The sequence below is a fragment of the Cheilinus undulatus genome, linkage group 3 (genome assembly GCF_018320785.1).
Source record: "Cheilinus undulatus linkage group 3, ASM1832078v1, whole genome shotgun sequence".
Taxonomy (NCBI): domain Eukaryota; kingdom Metazoa; phylum Chordata; class Actinopteri; order Labriformes; family Labridae; genus Cheilinus; species Cheilinus undulatus.
The window spans coordinates 27,753,664-27,775,208 of NC_054867.1; the positions used below are offsets into that span (position 1 = coordinate 27,753,664).

At 39.4% G+C, this 21,545-nt stretch overlaps 2 protein-coding genes across 3 annotated transcripts; both read right to left on the reverse strand.

Annotated features, from left to right (window-relative positions):
* Positions 1-159: 159 nt before the first annotated feature.
* Positions 160-9,275, reverse strand: atf7b (activating transcription factor 7b). The gene is made up of 12 exons (XM_041783528.1): positions 9,130-9,275; positions 7,940-8,001; positions 7,440-7,536; positions 7,202-7,329; positions 6,935-7,072; positions 6,624-6,781; positions 5,956-6,052; positions 5,703-5,822; positions 5,080-5,229; positions 2,467-2,655; positions 2,261-2,366; positions 160-2,125 (listed from the first exon to the last, which is right to left on the reverse strand). The coding sequence occupies exons 2-12, from the start codon at positions 7,985-7,987 to the stop codon at positions 1,890-1,892; spliced, it is 1,467 nt and encodes a 488-aa protein (XP_041639462.1). The 5' UTR covers positions 7,988-8,001; positions 9,130-9,275; the 3' UTR covers positions 160-1,889.
* A 442-nt stretch (positions 9,276-9,717) lies between these two features.
* On the reverse strand, positions 9,718-21,364 carry larp4ab (La ribonucleoprotein 4Ab). 2 transcript variants are annotated; one of them, XM_041783028.1, is made up of 15 exons: positions 20,960-21,364; positions 19,084-19,222; positions 18,542-18,701; positions 17,731-17,867; positions 16,379-16,482; positions 15,962-16,072; positions 15,743-15,796; positions 14,766-14,978; positions 14,091-14,194; positions 13,656-13,889; positions 13,444-13,495; positions 13,126-13,290; positions 12,893-13,014; positions 12,653-12,800; positions 9,718-12,180 (listed from the first exon to the last, which is right to left on the reverse strand). In XM_041783028.1, exons 1-15 carry the CDS (start codon positions 20,960-20,962, stop codon positions 11,803-11,805), a joined length of 2,124 nt encoding a protein of 707 aa, XP_041638962.1. In that variant the 5' UTR covers positions 20,963-21,364; the 3' UTR covers positions 9,718-11,802. The 2 variants fall into 2 exon arrangements, with proteins under 2 accessions (XP_041638962.1, XP_041638961.1); XM_041783027.1 differs by having other exon boundaries at positions 18,542-18,788.
* Between the last annotated feature and the right edge of the window lie 181 nt (positions 21,365-21,545).

The window sequence follows — 21,545 nt, forward strand, 5'->3', positions numbered from 1 at the left end:
TAAATAGGAGTGAATAGGACAAAATTTTGACTGATAGTAAAAGTCATTTTAATCTAAACTAAATTTAAACAACAGCCAATATAGTGCCATATCAGATGCTTGGCTCTATGACTCTTATTATGGTAGTAAACAGGAACCACAAAGTGTTTATAGGTGCCTTTTCTTTGACATTATTTTATTTTATTATTTGCCAGAGACACAACTTAGCCATTATTTGAGACTATACACAAGAATTTTTCCCATCTTGAGGCCTGAGTTTTAGACAAACACTCCATACAGTGATCTTCAATACATTTTTTCATGTGGTTAAATCTCCTCAAATAAAATAAAAAGATATCTTTCCTCTTAAACAAAATAAAACAGACATACTTTCACATGATGGAGAAAAAAGCCTAAAATGCACAGAGGAAAACAAACACAAAAAAAACCCACGTTATTAAAAAACACAAAATGAAAACGGGAAAAAACAACATGATAGTCTTGGAAGTATAATGCAGTATAAAATAATGTGCAGTTCAAAAACTTTAATTTCAAGAGAAGCACCTTACACAAGTCTACTTCATGATACAAGACGGCTTTTCAAATGTTGGAAAGCACTCGAGACTAGGACGTCTGTCGTTTGAAACAGATGTGCACCAATCAGTAATCTTTCAATCATTCATTCAAGAATCCTCTTCACATTTCTCTGGTCTCCTCATAACTTTCGCTTTCAACTGAAACAGACAAAACCCTCTCAGCAGCTGGGCTACAGGCCTCAGCTTAAAGCAAGAACATTGATATTCAGAAAAATAGAAAAATATATTGCACTACTCTTTCCTCAACTGAAATGCCAGGGTAAAGGATTTTAAATCTATTATGTTTGATTATCGTATAAAGGCGTTCTGAAGCTAACCATTTCAAGTGTGTTAGAATAGGACAGGATGGAATCCTTACACAAGGACAGTTTTTGCATTTATAATTTCATGTTTTAAAACAGAAGAGAAGCAGACTGATAAACAGTGATAGTATGATGAAGCACGAACACACAGTGGTATACTTCAGCCTTGAGTAATCCATGCAGTCAGTAGGGTTTTATACATACACGATAAATGTCATGACATCCACTCCAAATGGCTTTAAAAAAGGATGGTAAAAAAGTCAGGCACACACTCACAGGGTAAACTGTGCACACATCTAAAATTTGGTTTGTTAAACACTCAGCTGACTAAACCGTCATGTGTACTTAAGGAGATGTTACCTTAAACAGGAGAGAGAACTCAAAGGGAAGTACAGAGAGAAAGCTGAAGGACAGGTTGAAAAACAGGCAAAAGCAATGCATTTAAAACACTTTCCATGTTGCCTTTTACTGCAATCTACCCACCAATCTCTCACCTTACTTTCACTACATCAGCAAAACATCACATTAACGACCAGTATCAGGCATAAGAATCTTTTTTTACAATTGCCAAATACAAGAAATATTGTAAGCCTGGAAAGCAACAAACCTCATCACAGCCAGCGTGTGGGACAAAGTCAGACTAAAGCTGCATTTCAAATGAAATGAAAATATTAAGATAAAACTGACGAAGATTTTCATTCGTACGTTTCATACCTATTGAAAACATTTTTCACCATCATAACTGAACAGGATATGATCCCAGAGCCTGCAGAGTTTTTGTCTGCTGTGTTATTTATATGTACATACAGAGTGGCAGAGTTTCTCTGGGCAGGGGCCTGGTGGGACTGGAGGGCTGACAGAGGCACTGTGAAGTGTCTGTGTGTGATTATCACTGGCTGTGAGGGGAGGAGGGAATCTTAGTCTGCGGTGGGGTCCGAGGGTGGGTCCCTCTTTTCAATCACTTTGCACCAGTCTGGCCATTGAGTTCTTCTTTTCCACCTGCATCAGCACATCATCTTGTAGAGGACTGTGATTGTGTAGCCATGACAATCCCTCCCGGTTGGCCGGATCCCATGCCGGCCAAGACCGACATAGCAACTGCCTCTGCGGCACGGACGCTCATGCCGTTGATGGTGGCCCCTGGACTAGAGGCAGAGGCAGGGGGTGATGGCCCGTGCTGGATGACAGCAGCCGGGGAGCCGATGGGTTCAGCAGGACTATCCCTGGAGGATTCCTCTCCTCCTGCAGCTAGAGACAGAGAAAGAAACATTCACCCTTAAGAGAGGTGAGCGAGTAGGAAGAATGCATTAGATGGATGAGGTGATGGATGGATCCTGTCAGAACAAATGGTACAGAGCATGACATTTCAGTTCATGACCTTACCTAAGAGAGCTGCTTTCTTCTGCATCATAGTCACAGGACAGTCTTTGTGGGCCAGGAGAAGCTGCTTCAGCTGTGCCACCTCATTCCTCAGCAGGGTTACTTCATTCTGATGGATCCAAAAAACAAACAGAACACAAATTATTCCCAGTGTTCCTCATCCTGATTATTGTCCAAGCAGGAAAACGACAAGCAAATGGAGGCCTCACCGTGAGGGAGACATTCATGTTGGCCAGATCATCTGCCTTTTTCTCCAAAGAGTTAACCCACAGCTTCCGTTTCTGCCGGCAGCGAGAGGCAGCTGCTCGGTTTCTCTCCAGAAAACGCTGCCTCCTTTCATCAGGATCCATCTCTGTAGCCCGCCTCCTGCGGCCTCCTGTTGGCTGAGCTGGGGATACCTGAAGAATGAGGACAGGGTTATATGTATGTGTGTTTACATGATGTTTTCAACATGATGAACTACAGAAACATTTTACCAGAGGTGTTTCAATATAGCATTTACAGTCACAGGCTGATCGCCCAAAGTGTAGGACCAACAGTATAGGAAGTCTTTTGTGCAAGCAGCCATGTGCAATATGTCATTTCATAAATGTGCTAATATTATTTCTAACATACCTGATATATGCTGTTTTTAGAAACATTGTTTTTACTATTTTTTTTAATTGCTGATTTTAAATGTATTTTCTTAATTATTAGCAAGAGACAGCACTTTTTACACACTCCATTGGACTTTTTGTCTGTGCATTTTTGCCCTCCCCGATTTTATCATATGGTCTGTCTATCTATCTATCTATCTCTCTCTCTCTCTCTCTCTCTCTCTCTCTCTATCTCTCTCTATATATATATATGTAAATACATATTATTACCATTTCAGTTACTGCCAAAGTTAATTTCTTAGTGTCTAATAGTTAAAATGCTCCTACTTATACTTAACCATATGTGTATTTTTTGTGATGACGGGCTATCTGAAGGTTTGCTGCAGTAAAAAAGCAATTCCCTGAAAAGGATTAATAAATTATCTTTCTATCTACCCATCTAGTAAGTGAGAGATTTTGATATTGCTTGCTCTTTAATAGCACTAATAGCACATACAAGATATGGCAAAAACAAGTCTTAAATGACTGTATCAGTGCATTCATTGCTACATATCTAGAACTAAATCTGTGCCATGGGCAAAAAGTAGACAAAGACACAAATGTGATTATTACATAGTCTGGACGCCGAACTTTCACTCACTGAGAGGACATATTGTGCTCATATTCTTCTTTCTCTTTTGTCTGGGACAGCTAAGTAGCTTTGCAGTGCTGGCAGGTTAAAAAACCTCTTTATTTATGTTAGACTGGCGTGCATGAAAAACCTTGCATTTCAGCCTCTGCCTAAAAACGCTTTGAGAGCCATCTCCAAGAGCTACCTACTACTTTTCTCTGATTGGCCATCTCTCTAGAATACTTCTGTTGCTAGAAAGTCATTTTAATTTAACATATGAACTTTACAGGCAAGTGGAAATCTGAAAGAGCTGCCAAGTGGCTATCCAAGAGCATGATAGGAAAGGGAGGTAATAATGTGAGATTTGATCTTTATCAGGATGGACTAACTCTTATAATCAGCTGTTCAGAGAAGCAGAAGTACAAATCCCAGCATTACATTAACATAAGTGTATTTCATGTTTTGAAACTTTGCAATGGTTTAGTTTAACCATTCAACATTGTAACAGTCTATGAATATATATAAACATAGATCAGCAATCTTGACATCTTGATGGATGGCTAAAAAAGGCTTTTCCAGAATGCCAACAATGTTGCTTGTGAGAAGACAAACCTTATGAGTCACTTTGCTAAAGCACAGTCTGGGCTTAAAATAACCCCTTTTATTGTAGCAGCACGGCTTTGCCATTACAACTGGAAGAGTGAACTATAAATTAAATCAAAATTAGCCAGTAATAAAAGCCTCTATGAAAAACATTGTGGGTGAAACTGCTCAGATACTGCTTGAGAGTTTTACTATGTTTGTGTGTGTACAAGTGGATAGTGCATATTTATCCAGATGAATCTATACTATTCAATGGGGTTTACCTTAGTAGCCAGTTTTTTTGGATGCTATTCTCTCTTTTAATTTTCTCTTTTTTAAATTCAGTTGAATTTTTCTTTATTACATCCAGAAACATCTACACAAATGTGCAGAAAAGGGCAAAAATGTGTCTCCTTCCTTCCTTGCGTCTCTCTTCTTCAGACACTGCAGTGCACTGCAGCCATAAAGAGCAGAGGGGATATAGAGACAGCGATGTCTGTTGGTCCCTGCATGTTTTCCCTTACAGCCTGACCTATGGAATTATTTTCACTTCAACTTGGTGAAATAACCCACACTGCATGCTGTCTGGACAGTTATTGCTGTGATATTAATATGTGGTACTCAAAAAACATTTAATTACAATCTAAATTTGAACAATATTACTCATCAAGCATTTTACTGCAGTTACCATTAAAGCTGGCACCCTTTTCATCCCTAGCCCTTCTTTTCTCATGTTGAGGTATAGAAAAAGACAACTTGCAATCAGTTTCTGTGCATTTAAGTTCAATATTTGGCAACTGCCTAAGATTTCTTGTGAATGTATGTGCTAAACTGATAAGAATCACTCACATAGTTTACTGATACACTCACTTTTAAAATCTTTGGACACTGTGGATTATAGTGGAGAAGCTAATAAACTCTATCTTAAAAAAAAAGCTAGTTTGAAAAGGAAAGAAAGCTTGTTCTTTCAAACTTCTGTCTGTCCTACTCTCCAAAAGAGCAGTATGTGAGACTATGCAGCATGTGTGTATTACCTGGGGTTGGGCAGGTGATGGTGCATCAGAGTTCTGAGAGGGCTGCTGGCTGTGTTCCTGCCGCTGGGGAACAGCAGGAATGGATCCTGCTCCGCCACCAGCCCCATCCTGTGCTCCTGGGCCCTGATGAGTCAGAGCTGCCTTCAGTCGCTATAATGACACACAGATAACATGAAGGCAAAATTCATGTATAGCTCTACAAATGGGCTGTTAACTCAACAACCATTTTGAATTTAAATCAGAGTATGTATTACCATAATACTGTCACTAACTTAGTGCTTGTTTTAATTGCCCTCATTGGTCATCAATCTATGCCAACATTTTAGTGTAAAGACTGCTAAAACTAATAACAATCAGCAATAGAACACGCACATCAGTGGATAGGGTGCAGGATCCAAAAGCAACATAGAAGACTAAGAGAGAAGGTCCGCACACCAAAAGCTCCTGTATCAGGCTTTTATTAGCATATAAAACAGTGACGTTTCGAGCCTACATGCTGTTCTTCAAACTACTACTCAAGGCTGAAGAATATTATTTGCCATAATTTATTTCACATTACTTTGTTTATTTAATTGACATTACTATGTAGAAATCGTTTTTTACTTCATCAGTCTCAATCTTACCATCTTAGTCTCTGAATGCAGACTGTACCCAGATGGAGAGGATGACCCACTGCTGGCTCCACCCACTGGAGGTCCTGGAATCCCAGGGATGTTAGGCACTGAGTTCGCTGGCCTTGCAAGCTTCACATCACAACACAAGGACAGGCAGGTAAAAAGAATGATACATGGTAAATCAAGAAAAACCCAAACCAAAACAAAAACAAAAACATCTAATTATCACTTGTATTAGTGTTCACTAAGATTTAGGACTCACAGATATGACCGAGGTCATCTGCACAGGACTGGGAAGCAGAGAGACTGTCTGCCCATTAGGGAGGTGCCTCACCCGTGGATACGAGCTTGTTGGTGATCTGTAAATAAAAATCAGTTATAAATAGCTGCTCCTCTGTTCAATGTCCACTGACAAACGGCAAGACGGTGTGTTTATTTTTTCCAACAGTAGCTCTATCTTTCAGTACCCTGACTGGGAAATCTGGGAAAAAGGGGATCCGAAACAGAAAACTATGTGGGAAAGATTACCTCAAGAAGATTTAATAAAAATTCTTAAAAGTAGCCAAGACTTGGTGTATCACTTCAAAATCATAATAATAAGGAGCTGTAGAGAACTGTTGGCCTACACTCACATCTGCCACACCTGTTTCTTTAGGACAGGAAGTAGAGCATAATGGATACATTTCCACAGATATTACTGCACAATCAATGCAGAGAAAATGATTTTTTTAACCGTACTCAGATAAACAAAAACACAAGTGAAATGGAATTGAATTACAAACAACCCTTGGTCAACAATAGTCTCTGTAGTATCCAGAATTACATATTATTTAATACTTTCAGTATAAAACATTGGTTTGAGTTGTTTTACTACTGCTTCAAACCCCCAGCTAACAAACATGCAGACAACACAAACTCTCTATAATTTACCCAAGCTGTCTGTTGGAGGGTGGAGCTTGTGTGATGACAGATGTTGGAGAAGGCAGAGTTGGATGGAGTGGGTCATTACTCAGGTGAAGTGGAAGAGAACCTGGGCGCACAATAGTTGGAGTTGGGGCAGAGCTTGCCACAGGCTTTGCTGGGATCTCCTGTTCACAAATCAGAAAGTTGTTTTTTAATCCATGAGTAGATATTTTGTCTTCCTGAACAGGAAATTGATTGTTCATTTTCAAGATGTACACATCTTAAAAGTAAAAAACTAAAAGTACATCCAGCTTGTCGGGAAAGTGCGCAGCTGGTACCTTGCCTCTCACCATTGAGTCCCTGCTTTCATCTGACATGCTGGATGAGGAATCTGGACTTCCAGGAGGGGATGAATCAACTTGTAAAGGGCCCTCATCCTCATCTTTTATTTCAGATGGTGTTTGTAAAGGTGCAGCCTGGGAGAAAAGAAGAGATAATGAAATTTAGTGCATTTGAGTACTGACTAGTGATGCAGTTTTATTGGATTTCAAAGAAACTGTGTTCCATTCATTTGAAACATTCATTTGCCCTTTTTTTTTCCTCACCGGGTGTTTTGTCCTTTGTTCGTCTTCGTGTGCTTTGCTAAACTCCTGCTCAAAGGAGGTGGCCAGCTCATTAAACAGACCAACCTCCTCACAGTTCTTGAGGAAACGTGTGGGTGTTGGGGTCTGATCTGTTAAAAATACAAACTAATATATTAACAAATACTAGCTATTTAGATTTTGTTAACCATGAAACTTGAGATTATGCACTAAATAATAAAAAAGGTTACAATGGTTTTACCAGCAATGATAACAGAGTCTGTTCTGGCAGGCCCAAATTTTAATGTCATTTCATGTTTGTGTTTGTGAACGGAAAGGTGGTCTTCATTTGTGAATCTCTGCAAAAAAGACAAGATAGATGAGTTGTAGCAAGTATTGATAAAAAGAATACAATGTACAGTGTAAGCATATGTTCTCTACTGCTGATAAATGACAATATATTTATTGAAAAAAAAAGACCTTATGATTCAAACAACTAAACCTCCTGTCTGTACAAAAGGTCAATAATATGGTATCTTACACCCAAATAAGGCCTGTTTTGTGCTCCATCATCATCATCATCATCATCATTATTTTAGGGGTTGTAATAGAGGTAGAGGTGTCAGTAACCCAAAGTAATAATAAGGAAAGGGTAAATATTAGGTATAGATTTCTATGCTGCATGCTCAAAGTTGTCAAATGAGGAGTGGAGGAGAGTGTTCTGCAAATATGCATATGAAGTGTCAGGTTGAAGAAACATACCTGCCCACATCCAGGGGCAGTGCATACAAAAGGTCGATCATCCCCCATTTCAGACAAGTATGCTGTGAGAGAGAGGAAAGAACAAAACACTTTATTGTTTTATTTTACTTCAGAGGTGCTTATACAGGTAATTTACAGGCTGTTACTCAACTTACAAAGAAAGATTGCTCCTCCTAATAGTTTAACAGTTGCCTAATTTTCTAATTAGAGTAACTGTATTAATAAATGCTTAGACGCCTGGCAATAGTAACACTTAAGAAATTAATAATCTAACAACATATTATTAAAATGTGACTGCTTATCATGAAGAAGGTTAGTCTGTGTTTTGATACACTAATGCATCAATCTGAGATATTCTTACACATGAAATGACAGCCATGCACCTGTTGAGAACTACCATCCATTTAGCGCTATTGTCCACATGTCCACACCTTTCACCGAGATGGTAGAAACCATGGTGATATACAACCAACTGAGAAGTGTTTGGGAGGGAATCAGTCAAGAGACAGATAGCCTGATTGGAATATTCACCTCGGACTTGGTCGAGGATAACCGGGACAAGCGTTTAAAGGTGAGCGATGATGAAGCAGCGGGGCCAAAACAAGCTAACGCTACAATGCAACCAACCCTACAGTGTCGTTAGGTCATTGATGATGGCTGGCTACAGTGATCGAGGTCGTTTCGGTTATGTAGCGTGCTAGTTGTCTTACAGTAGCTTACTGGTGGTATACAGGTTAAATCAAGAATGGATATTACCTTGTTAGCTCTGACATTAAAACAGATGGGCCTTTAACTAGCCTAACTTTGTCGCGGTGCACACCAAAATACTTTATTTTGAAAAAAGTGACAGCTGTGTCATTACAACGAACCTGAAGGCTACCATTGAGAAAACTAATTATAGGCTAAGTGTGGCCGGATACGCCTCGCACAGCGAAAATGTTAGTGGCCACCAGTCACAAAATCGCTAGCTAGGCTAACGCTAACTGCTAATGAAAGCTTCGCATAGCGTCTGTTCACACTAACGGATCCACCAAGTAAATAGCCGAACGCTAGCATGCTAATGCTAAAGAAAGCTTCGTTTCAAAACTAAGCACAGACGCATGGAAACATAACATGCCTTGTGATCATGACTGAAAACCGCACAAAACATCACATTAAACGTTATGTAATTCAGATCTGACTTTACTCACCCGACGTTTACACAGCCTCTCGACTCCCCCCTCCCAGCTCCGGACAGTGCTGCTGTGCTACTGCTGCTGCTGCCCGTCCGTTGTTGACACTCTGACACTTCCATCAGCAAAACAACGCGAGACCTTACTGTTACGTAACAGGATTGATGTTGAGGAGTGGGGGGCGTAAACGTGATAATGAATATTTACATATTCTTTGAGTTACTGCCTCGCCTCCACTTTATAGTCACACAAATTAGTCTATTTTGCCAGTTTTAAGCGTCAGTGGAGTTCATTGAAAACATTCACCACGAGACCAAGCCAAATACGCCCACAACAGTTACATAATGTTTCGGGCTATTTCCGGATGGTTACTTGGCAGATGACATGTAAAAATCTGTTAACAAATCCTTCTTAATGCTCTGAGGCAAACTACTGACACTGCGCATGTCTGTCACTGCCCCACTCTCCAATCAGTAGAGATTAATAGAAAAAATGGAATAAATAAAGCTAAATGTGTGAGGTTGCTGATTTCTGTTTCACACCTATTATGTAAAGTGCAGTCGATGCAATCATATGACATTATGCAAAGTTAAAAAGACACAAACATTTAAAAATAAATCTTTATTTCCATACATCAGGCTTAGCGATAACAAATTTACTAAATAACAATTGTGTACTTGGCTGCATATATCAATACCATGTTTGATGTGAGCATTTCTGCACAATTTTAAGACTATAACTGCATTGACAAGTTTACAAAAATGGATAACACTTAACAGAATATACAGGCATGCACACACAAAATAAGCTCCACTCAAACCAGCCCAAGCCCTGCAACTGCTTGTAGTAGAAACTGAAATTAAGAATGAACAGGATTTGGTTTAGTGTCTCCAAGTTCAAAAGCTGACTGTAACTAACAAGTGGCTAGCTTTATTCAGTGTGAAGAACTGATGTGCTCACTCTTTTGCCCTTTACAGTGAAAGAAAATGGAAAGGCACTGCAGGTTTGGATTGGATTAATAATTACATTAAGTCTCAGCAGAAGCTTTTTCTCTTGCACACATTTTTACAATGTTAGACACAACAAAGAAACAACTGTACAAATGATAATGAGATACAACAAACTTTAAAATGTAATCAATTAACATTGAGAGGGACTCAAAACATTTATCTAAGCCAAAATACATTACTCCCATTTTTCCTTTGCAGAAACAAGACAATTAAGGTGACATGGTTAAGCACTCACTAAACATTTCTTTACAACACATTTCAAATCTTACTGCTGAAATAACCAAAAGCCTTGAGATCAAAAAGTAGTGCATTTTCAATCACATCACTACACATGCAGGCATGTTCTGTTTACTGTTAAGCCAAGAGTTGATTGGTGTCTGATTCAAGTGTGAGTAAAACATTTCTTGATCAGAAGTTGTACAGTTGAAAACTTCACACAAACACTAAATGCAATAAAAAGTAAAACATCATCTGTAGGAAAATTTAACTTTTCTACAGCAGGAAGAAATTCTTTAAAAACAAAAGCAAGGTAAGCATCCACTTAAAAATCTACTAAACAGAGCTTCAAAGTGGTTTCATGCCAGAAGAAATACATTCACAAGAAGCCTCCTGTATGAAATGCAAAATGGATACAGGAATCCATGTCCAAAGCTGACACAGTGGCGGCCATCAGATACTAACTATCATTGCTCGTTACACCAGTCAGGTTCTCTAATATGTATAAGCAAATCTAGTACTGGTCACAAAGAGATGGCTGGTTCTCCAACATCTACCATCCTACTCCTAAGAAACTTTCTGACGATATACAATCATCCACATCCTACATCTCAGTGACTTGAAGGTGACCCTTGAGAGTGTTAACAACTCCTAGTTAAAGTGAGGCAGTTTTGCAAAAAGCCAACACTGAAGCCAAAGATTTCATCAAACCAATTAATCTTTAGAGATGCAGGGATTCATTCTGCATCTCCTTATACCTGATTTCCCTCAGCAACAGAACACTACTTGGCTGAATACTTAACCAAGGGCAATTCATGCCCTGAATTTATATGTATCACAAAGAGACTGCTGCCAAAACAGCATCTTTACATCATGCAACTTTCCAAAATTTATAACACAGTATGAGCAAGGATGATTTGTGGAGAATCCCACTGAAAGAAACCTAAACTACCCCCTTAATAACAGTTCATACTCCCATGATCATGATCAGTACGTTTCAGAGGGGGGAAAAACATTAAAAGCTCAAGATGAGACATGCCTCCAACAAATATTTACTAAGACGTCAAATGTGCCTTAAAGAAATTATGGATAGAAACACTTTGCAACTGTTGCAATACCTTACACCTCAAACTATCGAGATCCACCATTTTTTGAATCATCAATACACATACAGAACAAGCACACACAAAATCTCCCTACAGAACATGTCCATTTATAGAGATGTCTGAAGATGTCATAATAAAATTTGTTTAGGTATATTTCCTAAAATGTCTGTGACTCTTTCAGCTGTCTATATTTTTTCTTTTAGGATGATCTACTTGTTTTTTTGCCAGAAATGCAAATTGAGGTTTGCATTTTTTAAGAGTAGTGACCTCTGTCAAACAAAATATATCAATTTTTCTATTTACATATTTTATATATTTACATATATATTTACACATTTCTCCAACTATTTTCATCTGAATTATTTTGGTGATCTTGGGGGAATGTTCTGTTCTTTGCCACTGCGTCTGGCACCCCGTTGAGGGGAAAACTGTTTGCCAGTATTGAGGCCTCTCTGATGCTCCCGAATCTTCTGCCCTGCACCTGCGACTCTAGATTGTCCGTTTGCCCCTGAGAAGGAGCGTAATGGTTGACGAGAAGGACGGCCGTGTCCGGATTTCTCTGGTTTGTCTGCAGTGCGCCTGGAGTTAGGTCGAGGCTCCTCAACTCTGTTCACCTTGAGCTCTTGGAGTGGTTGGCTGGCTGAAGAGGCTGGAGGGGAGGGAGAGGGTGCCTGGGCTGGTGGCGGGTCCTTGGCCATCCTCTGGCACACTTCTGCATAGCTGAGCTTCCTTGACCCCTAGTTGGAGAAGGGTTTGACATTGGAAATCAGAAATTTAAATACAAAGCAAAAATCTTGAATGTATGTTAAACAGAATGGCTCAGCACACTTGAAAGCCATCTAAAATTATTTTATAAATGATCCATCATTAAAATAAAAATCAAGGTCTGTGGAAGACATGGATTATACCCGATACTGAGTGCATTTTGAGGCTTCTTAAGGTTTTACTTTTTGCCTTTTTTGCATTTACTTTAAAACAAGCTCTTTTTAGAAATGTCAGAAAAGTTAAGCACAAATATTTGCAAGAAAACAGAAAAAATGTTTTTAAAAATATGGTATAAAATGGGGGGACTACCCATTCACCCAATGTTTCTTTTTCGGTACTATTTTAACTTCTGTTTATTACAAATAAAAGGCATTGTCTGGGGTAGCTGTGAGCTGATATTGCTTTAAGCTTATGTGGCTTTCCAAATGATAAGACAGGTTTTACCTGTTCTGATGCAGAAATGGGAGGTGATGGAGGTGCTTCAGAAAAAAGAGACTGGCAACAGGTGGAGGGGGCATGTTCAGAAGATGTGGAGATTTTCCTTTCTGGAACTGGTTCAGCTTTGTCTTCTTCCTTTACTGATGGACCAACACTGAACAGAAACAAAAAGTTATCATCCAATTAATTGTTCTCAATTCTAAAATACCAGAAGCTTATTTATCTAGCTTATTTATTTATCTTTACCTTGGAATAGATTGTGCCACCTCTGTGTGTGGGGTCATAGGTGCAGCAACAGAATCACCTTTGTTCACATCATGCTCAGCAGTGTTTGTTGGACAGGTCTCATTCACCTCCTGACCAGTGGACTGAAACAATAAAAGGATTTCAGATGATAAGCATTTATACAACTGTAACTTTAATGCTGCATATTAGGGGTCCATAGAGTAGAAAACACTTTAAGAGGACAAGATATGGACCTTGTTGGTTGCCTTCAGGCCCCGTACAACATCAGACAGGCGCATCTCTGGTGTTGTTTCTTCCCGTATGCCAACCACAGAACCCGGTAAAGGTGGAAAATTAGAAGCTGCCAGGTCAAACTTTGGTGGAGAAGGGACCTTAGTCTCCATCAAAGGGACAGGCTTCTGCAATTTTAAATTCAGTTAAAGCCCATCTTAATGATAATAAACAGCATGTAAAACTGTGATGGAAATACAATCAAAGAAACAATATAAACAACTGTTTTGTATTTAAAAAAATACAAGGATATACGAGTGTTAAAGATCAAATCTGCTGACCGTGCTATGTTCATCTTCTCGTTTCCTCCGCATGCTTCTCTGGCTAACTCTCCTAGAATTAAGACAGATGATTTATGTTAGACAGCTCTGAAAGTTACAAAAACAAACAAAACATGAAAATATACCACAGAGTTGAATGTGCATCAGTGTGAGCTGTAATTTAGGTTTAAACTCTAAATGACAGGATATGTGAGCAGGAAATATTCATTCACCTGCCCCGTCCAGCTCCACTTAGATATCCATTGGGAATGGTGGCCTGTGGAGGAGTGTCTTTAAGGCTTAAAGATGGCAGAGAGACAGTCACTGAAGTGGTGCCAGTTAGTGCTCCTGATGTCTGGAGGGGTTGTTGACTTGAGTGATCAGACAGACCGTCCTTTGGGGTCCCCGGAGTCAAAGAAAAAAGAGATGGAATGTCTCCTTGCCTGGGAGGGCCTTTGACAGGGTTTCTGCACATAGAAGGACACATTATATGAAATTTCCCATTAAAAACTATTATGATTAATGTGCCAAGTATTTCTGCAATTACAGTTCAGATTCTGAAACAGAAAGAAGCAGCTTATTTTCTGTTAAATTTGCTCTGAATGCAATGATTAGTTCATGAAATAATGTTCAATGAGAGCAACTGTTGTGTTATAAATAACACCTACCGGTTTCTGCTCAAGGGTCGCTGAGTGTTGATAGAGCCTGAGTTTGCTTTGTAGTTTCCAGTGTTGTTGAAGCCATTCAGAAATCCACTGTGTGGGAAAGGTGCCTAAAAATCACAAGAGCAGAGGGAGATTAAATTAAAGGGTGTGCTAAAAGAAGTACATCTGTATCAGAATATCAAGTGATCTGCAGTAGACACTGCAGCGCCCACAAATCGGTTTAATTTGTGTCAAATGAAATGTGTGGGGATGAACAAAATTGATTTTTTTGCTGATATTTGCAAATTCATTTTTGCTTATACTAATCAATACAGATATTTAAATGTAGTTAGGACCTAAAACTTCAGTCCTTAAACCCCATTTTGAAGTTTACTGATGAGCAAGCCAATAAACTTCAGTCCTTGGATCAAACTTTAAAATTTAAGGATGAACAAAGAAAAAGACTTAAGCTGACAGATCTGTTGGTCCTTCCAAAAAGTGCCACAGACTTATTTACACACATTTACAGTTGGTACATATTGAAAACACTGGTAGAATTTTTCATATCTGCTGATTTGATAATGAACTTTAAAGCTAACATCTGCATCCTTAGTAGTGTGGCACTTTATTTTGGACAATACAAAATCACTCATCCCTTTTCCTAAAAGGACATTTTGAACAAAAGATTTAGCTTCTCACCAGTGGTGTTTCAAAGTAAGGCATGATTGAGGAGTTCCAGGAAGGAGACACCACAGGGTACACAGGGTACTGCTGCTGAGGGCTGTACACCTGCTGCATGTACACTGGAGAACCATACTGAGCCTGTGGTTGGGCATGCTGGCTGTAAGCTGATGAGTCCACACTGCGGAAGCCGTTTTTACCAAAAAATGTGTTGATAGCTTTAATTCGAGCCTGAAAGCAGAGAAAAAGGTAAGAGGGGAGAAGATCAGGTACATTTGCTGGTAGTTACAAAACCAGAAATCCACTGCAGCTACGATGTGTAGTACTACAACTCTGTGTATAATCCTTTAGTCCCCTCAGATCTCATAATCTCACGGTCATTAGGCCATTAAACACTGCACTGACTAGGGGAAAGAAGGAGAGAAGGAGAGGGGAGAGCAGGAAGAGTTCTGAAGTATGAGTAGAGGGTGAGGGTAGAGGCACAGATACAACAGAGAGATACAGAGCTACGAATGAAAGGTTCACCCCAGCCAGCAACAGTGCATATGGGTCCTTCCAAGCGCGATACTGATCATCACAGGGGTTTGAACACAGCCTCATTTAATTTATCAAGAAAAATAGCACATGAGGCCAAACTTAAGTCCACCTGAATGTGGACTTGAAATACAAAATGTAAATGTCTCATTTTGATAAGAGGCTCAATCTTGAGATATGGCCGTTCTCACAAGCACATTCTTATCAAGTCTGTGCACACATAAATCTTCAAGGTCACTCTCCTGAGGCTAAAGCTTAACTAAACAGCCCAGCCCAGGGACAGGGGCATGAGGGCTGACAACACGACTACTCTTGCATAACACAAGACTGGTTGGATTTCTATAACACTGTCTACACTACTGTAGATCCAATAATAAGCTGTAATCCAGCCAGAGATAAAAACTGTGTACACTGCTAAAAAACAAAGCCAATTAATGGTTGTGCAGAAAGAAAGGACTCACCATGATTGGCTTTCCCTGAAACATTTTCACTTCCTCTCTCAGGTATCTGTAAGCCTAAGAAAAAAAATAAACAGCTTTAAAAATCTGTTTCATTTCCAAGTCCAAACAAAGCATTCTAATTCATAAAATATCTCTAAAAACTTTTTTTAACACCTTAGGTTTTTAAAACAATATACATAAAAAATTAAAGCAGTGGTTATTATTAAATAGGATACGTACCTGCAGTGCATCCATATCTGACTGAAATGTTATGTACCAGTTGCTGTTATGTGCAAACTCAACACTCAACACTTTTGGACAATTTTCACTCTTAAAAAGAGCCTCCACTTCCTGAAAAAAAATGTGCAGAATATACATTAGGCATTTGTCTGAAACACCAGTCTCACAAAAAGTCTACCTTACGACTACATAGCAGACTCTAAGACAATAAGGTGTCAACAAACAATAAAATACCCCCTACAACAAATACATCGACAGATGTTTGACAAACTGAACTTTACCATCTGTTAGTTATTTCAATCAGTTTTGTCTTATTGCAGTGTTAATAGGCTGAAATGTGTAGCAGTATCTCATATTTTCATTAAGAGGGGTGGATGTGTTGACATTGTTCAGTATGCAGTATGTGACTCTGTGTACCTCAACAGGTGTGGTCTCTGGCACTTCTCTCAGAATAATGATGGAGCGACTGTGGTTTGGCCGAACCTTCTCTCCAGTTTCATCAACTTGCACCATAGGAGAGGCTACGACAAGGACAAATCATAAGCATTATTTTATGTTAACTGAAAGCTTCTCAAACAGTTAGGTACATGTGAAGTTTTATAACTAAAACACAAAGGCGGTAAGTGCAAATCCTGTCAAGTTTTCTAACTGTGGTCATTGACACAACCAAACCCTGATCAGGAAGGCAACTATGAATACTTTTCAAACGCACACATCATCCTCTGATGTTTCTCTCAAGGTGTGAAAGTTGAATTGCTAATATGTTGCCAAAATACTTAAACATCCATTTCTTCAGGATAACCTGGGCTTTAAGAGTATGTGTGTTGCAGCAATATCAACTGAAATTTAAAAAGTTATGGGACTATAAAGACAAAAGGAAAAATTAATCGTAAATTAAAACTCAAGATATTTAATACATAGATACAGTAAACATTAATGACTAAGGTTTTTATTTTTTTGCACAAACTTGTTCTCAAATCTCACTGGGGCTTAAAAATGAAAAAAAAAATCATTCTTTGACAAAAGTATTCAAAGTTATCAAATTTTTACAAAAAAGTCCTTGCACTTTTTGGAATTTGAGTAATTATTTAAAGTGCAGAGACTCTGAGGGACAGATAACAGCCTCTCTGTGACTACTTCTCTCCATTGTGAGTCATTCAGGCTGTCTTCTGCAGTTTCAAAGTCTATGCACATGCACTGTTCAGCAAAGCATGACGTGACGACGGAACAGCCTGCCATTGGTTGTCACAGCCCGGTTGCAATGCATTCTGGGATACAAACAGACAATATGAAGGCAAGGTAACCAGCTAACTGCAAGAATGATCGAAAAATGGATTCTAAACGGATAAAAAGACATCCAGTGTGTGGTGTGGATTTAATCTTTAAAGGCTCCAGAAAGTTCTGCGGAGTCCAGAAAAATAAAAGTTCCAGGCTTGCTAGACAACGTTCCATAAGAGTGATGAAGGCATAGATAGCATCATTAAAACGGCACAGTGGTGGGCTTTCCTGGAAAAAACATGCAAGCAGCTACAATTCACAGTTCAAACGTTATTTAACTTTGAGTAACGTGTCTCTTCTTGTCGTACACGATAACGCCTTCCTCAGAGGGTTAAACAACTTATTTGACGGCAAATTAAAAATTGTAAGACGTCAGCCCATGTTAGTTTTAAACTAGCTAACAGAAATACAAGCAACATCACATGTTCTGTCTGTGAACTATAATGTGTAGGCATTTCTCACAAATACAGGCAGAAGAGAAACACTGGTACCTCTCAGTACATCCAGAATCAGGCCCATGTCAGTGGTAAGGGCTTTGATATCCTCCATGCAAGCAATGGTCCAGACTGGAACAAACTGATCACTGTCCATCTGGGATATCAGGTACAGGTCCTTAGTTAAGTTCTCTCTGAAAACACCAAAACACTGAATCAGACAAAAAAAAATTCAAAGCTCACTAATTTAGCTGACGTACTAGATAAAACAGTTGATCACAGTAATATATGGAGGAATGCACTCATTCCCCTACTATAAATTTGTCAAATTTAAGACTTAGTGTATTTTTCAAAGACATCGATTGGACCCCATCTGTCTGTCCAAAATTAATGACAACTTTATTTGTATGGTGCTTTAAAAATGAAGGGTTCAGAAGTGTTTTGACAGATGGGCAAAGGTATAAATAAGAACAAAGGATAACTGCACACACAAAAAATTACCAAAACCCAACAGTGAAGCACCTGAGCAGCATCAACAAATACTGAAGAGCTAAAGAACTCATTAATAAGATAAATTAATTTGTTAAAAATCCACACAAACACTCCAACAATCAAAAGAACTCAATTTTCACTTTACAGTATTATACAATTAGCTGCAGTTAATGCAATTTAGTCTTACTTTGTAATATAACATAAAGCATGAACATGAAAATTACCCAAAATTGCAATTTCCAAATCAAATTAGTGGCAACTTTTGTGGAAGTATGTATAGTTGTGTGCATACCATAAAAAAATCCATCCAAAGAACATTATATACAGATGTATTTCCTTGTATCTGGAAAAAGTTCTTCCAATCTACAATATTCACCTTGAAAAGCAGAACTCAAGCTGTTTCCTCAAAGACTCTCTGAGGTTTTCCTCGGTCATTGGTTGTTCCTTTAAAATGTCACCATCCATGGCTGGATCACATTGTGAGTCAAAGACTAAATAGCCCTCATCAGCATGGTCAGTGCCATTCACAGTTCCCTCTGTAGGCACATGGGCATAGTCAGCAGTGCTGTCAGGATATTCAGTGTCATATCCTTTACCCCCTGAAGAGGGAACATCTGAGTAACCTAAGATAAGAAAGGCAAACAGTAACAAATGGTTGACAACATCCTCTTACGCTCAAAGCAAGCTTTGTCATGCTTAAGCCTTGCTGCTTAACACGAAGGGCAAGAGCTAAGACATCCTAAAATACCAAGTCTCTCAGTAATTATCTTTGTTATGTACAAAAAGTACTATACATGTCTGTACGTGTCATTCTTTCTTCATACACAAGTACGCAGAGCACAAGCGACAAGCTCTGATTTATGTTACTGATACAAGAGAAATGGTAGAGGATTCACCCAGAAATGAAGAAAAACATACCTCCAGTTATCTCAGCAGGAGGAGAGTGTGTCAGGAGCCAGGGAGAGTCATCTGTCCCCTCTGGGATGTCATTCTGGTGGGCAGGGATCTCTTGCCACACTTTAGCATTGGGGTTCAGGCCTGTTCCCTTGGTGGTAACCTGTGAGATTGTAAGGAAATACTGAGCTACTGACTAGTTTTTCATTTATTGTCAGTTTGTTAAAAAAAAAAAGGTTAAGGACCAGAAAAGCAGTCTTCTAATCAAAACCCTGTTGAAACCTCTTAAGTGGTGATACAAAGAAACATAAGATATTACCAAAGATGCTCTCTCTTGTGTGCAGTCCTCTGTCTGGCAATGAATTTCAGACAATAATGAAATCCTTTATTAGAAGCACAGTACTTCAGTACAGTTTCCAAAATGGGGGCTTTTAAAGCTTTTTTTTAAATCAAGCTGGAAATGAAACTTGTCGAAAAAATCTGTGTGAAGTGTTGTCTTGCTCAATTCTCAACTCATACCACAATCCTCCAACAAACCACTGCTTGCATGCATGCTTTTTTCCCACCGCTGCAAGCTGAAGATTTGAAGTCCATTGTTAAAACTTAGTAATATGATCAGCGTTAACAGCATTAGAGGATCAAAACCCCTTCAAAGTACCTGCAAACAGAGGTAATTACACACAAGCCAATGCTTTAGTTTTACAAAACAGCATCCATCTCTGAACAATGTCGTACACGCAGACATAACAAAAGATAAGACATCGAAACGCACTCCCTTGTCACTTACACTCAACAACGTATGCAAATGCACCATAATTATTTAAAACTCACCACCGTCCTGTACCAGATTACACACAAACCAATCAATGGAGTTAAAAACAGTGTGACCCAGCTTCTGTGTTTACGCTAACATCGCTTTCATTGGCTGTCTCCGCTCTGTAGCCCCGCCCATCACACGGTCACATGGAGCCTTACATGGCGCAAGTCTGGCGGTGAGCTGAAGCAGCGTGACTTGAGCGAGGCATTTTGACCTGTCAACCATTGTAAAACCTCGACTGTGCCTCTGTCTGAAATGCTTTACATTAACGTGAATCGAAATTCTCCACATTAGCACAACCTGTCTGCCCACCATAAACTGGTATCAAACCAGTCGCTCTGGATTTTTCAATGAACCCGAGCAAGGCTTTGTCGGGGTTGGGGAAAAAAGAGCACATGGTGAAAACGCGCCAGTGTCACTTAAAACAATCATTTCTATTTAACTAGGTCCGACTAGGTACAGACGATCAAAGGGTGATTTCGGTTAATGAATTACCCAATCAACCTTGCACCGATTTTATTCTTAAGTTGACGTCTCCGTGGCAAACTGCCATGACCTTTATCACGGAACTCTTTGATAGCTATTTAGCTACAGTTGTGTAACAGCTAACACTTTAATCACGTGTAGTACTTCTAACACATGCAGCGTCGGGGAAATAAATGTAGAGTCTTTTATTTATAATTGTGATACTGGAAGATGTGACAAATTTCTCATTCTCTTTTGTGTAAGTAATGATGTTTGATGAGTCACCGCCTGCACATTATGGCAAGCGATTCTAGAAATACCTGCCTCAAGCTAACTAGCTTAAGTTTACTAGCAGAGCAGTTAAAACCGGCCTGTCTTTACACCACTTTTCATATCTTATTTGTTTTATGGTTGAAAGATACACTTAAGAAATTATCCGGGCGAATATGAAACAAGTGGTTCGGCACATGAAGGCTAACTAGCAAGGTTATAAAGTTTTAACAACGGAGTAAAGCAGCTTGATAAGGCTCCAGACAGCATGAGTCAAACAGGAGGAAGGACGCAAACAGGTTGTCGCATGTTAGCTAGCGCGTGCCCCTTCCCAGGCCCAAAACTCACCATGCTGCCTTGGTCCTTGCTTTTTTTTATGATGTCCTCTTCTCTCCCCAGAGATTGAAGACGCCGCAGGTAAAACTTTTCCAGTAAATGCTTCGACACTATAAATACACCAGCCGCACTTGAGTGAAGTGCTCCTTCGTTGCTCTCGCCACTGAACTACCGTTTCCCCGGTAACGTTCTTTAAACGACCAAACGTACTCCGGTACAAACAGTCCGTCCGCAAGGTCCAAACTTAAAACCCTCTATTTTACGACACCGACTACTACTTAGTAAAAACATCTGTTTCTCTTTTGACGATATGCCCCTCTGTTCAGATCCTCATCCCGCAGTTGTGCTTCGAAGCTCCGCTCATCCAGCATGTGACAGCTGCGTCCTCTGTCTGCAACCGTCCGTCCCAACAGGCTGCTCTCCGCCTCCAAGGCAACAGCATTAACGGCACAGCGTAACAACGACCGACTGTGACCTCTCCTGGGGACAGTGGGTCGGCAAGAGTCGACTCAAGGAGACTTTTCTTAAGCCTGTAACAGCTAGATCACTCGCAAGATGAAAAATAATTACTTAAGCACACACTATTTATTCCCTTCAT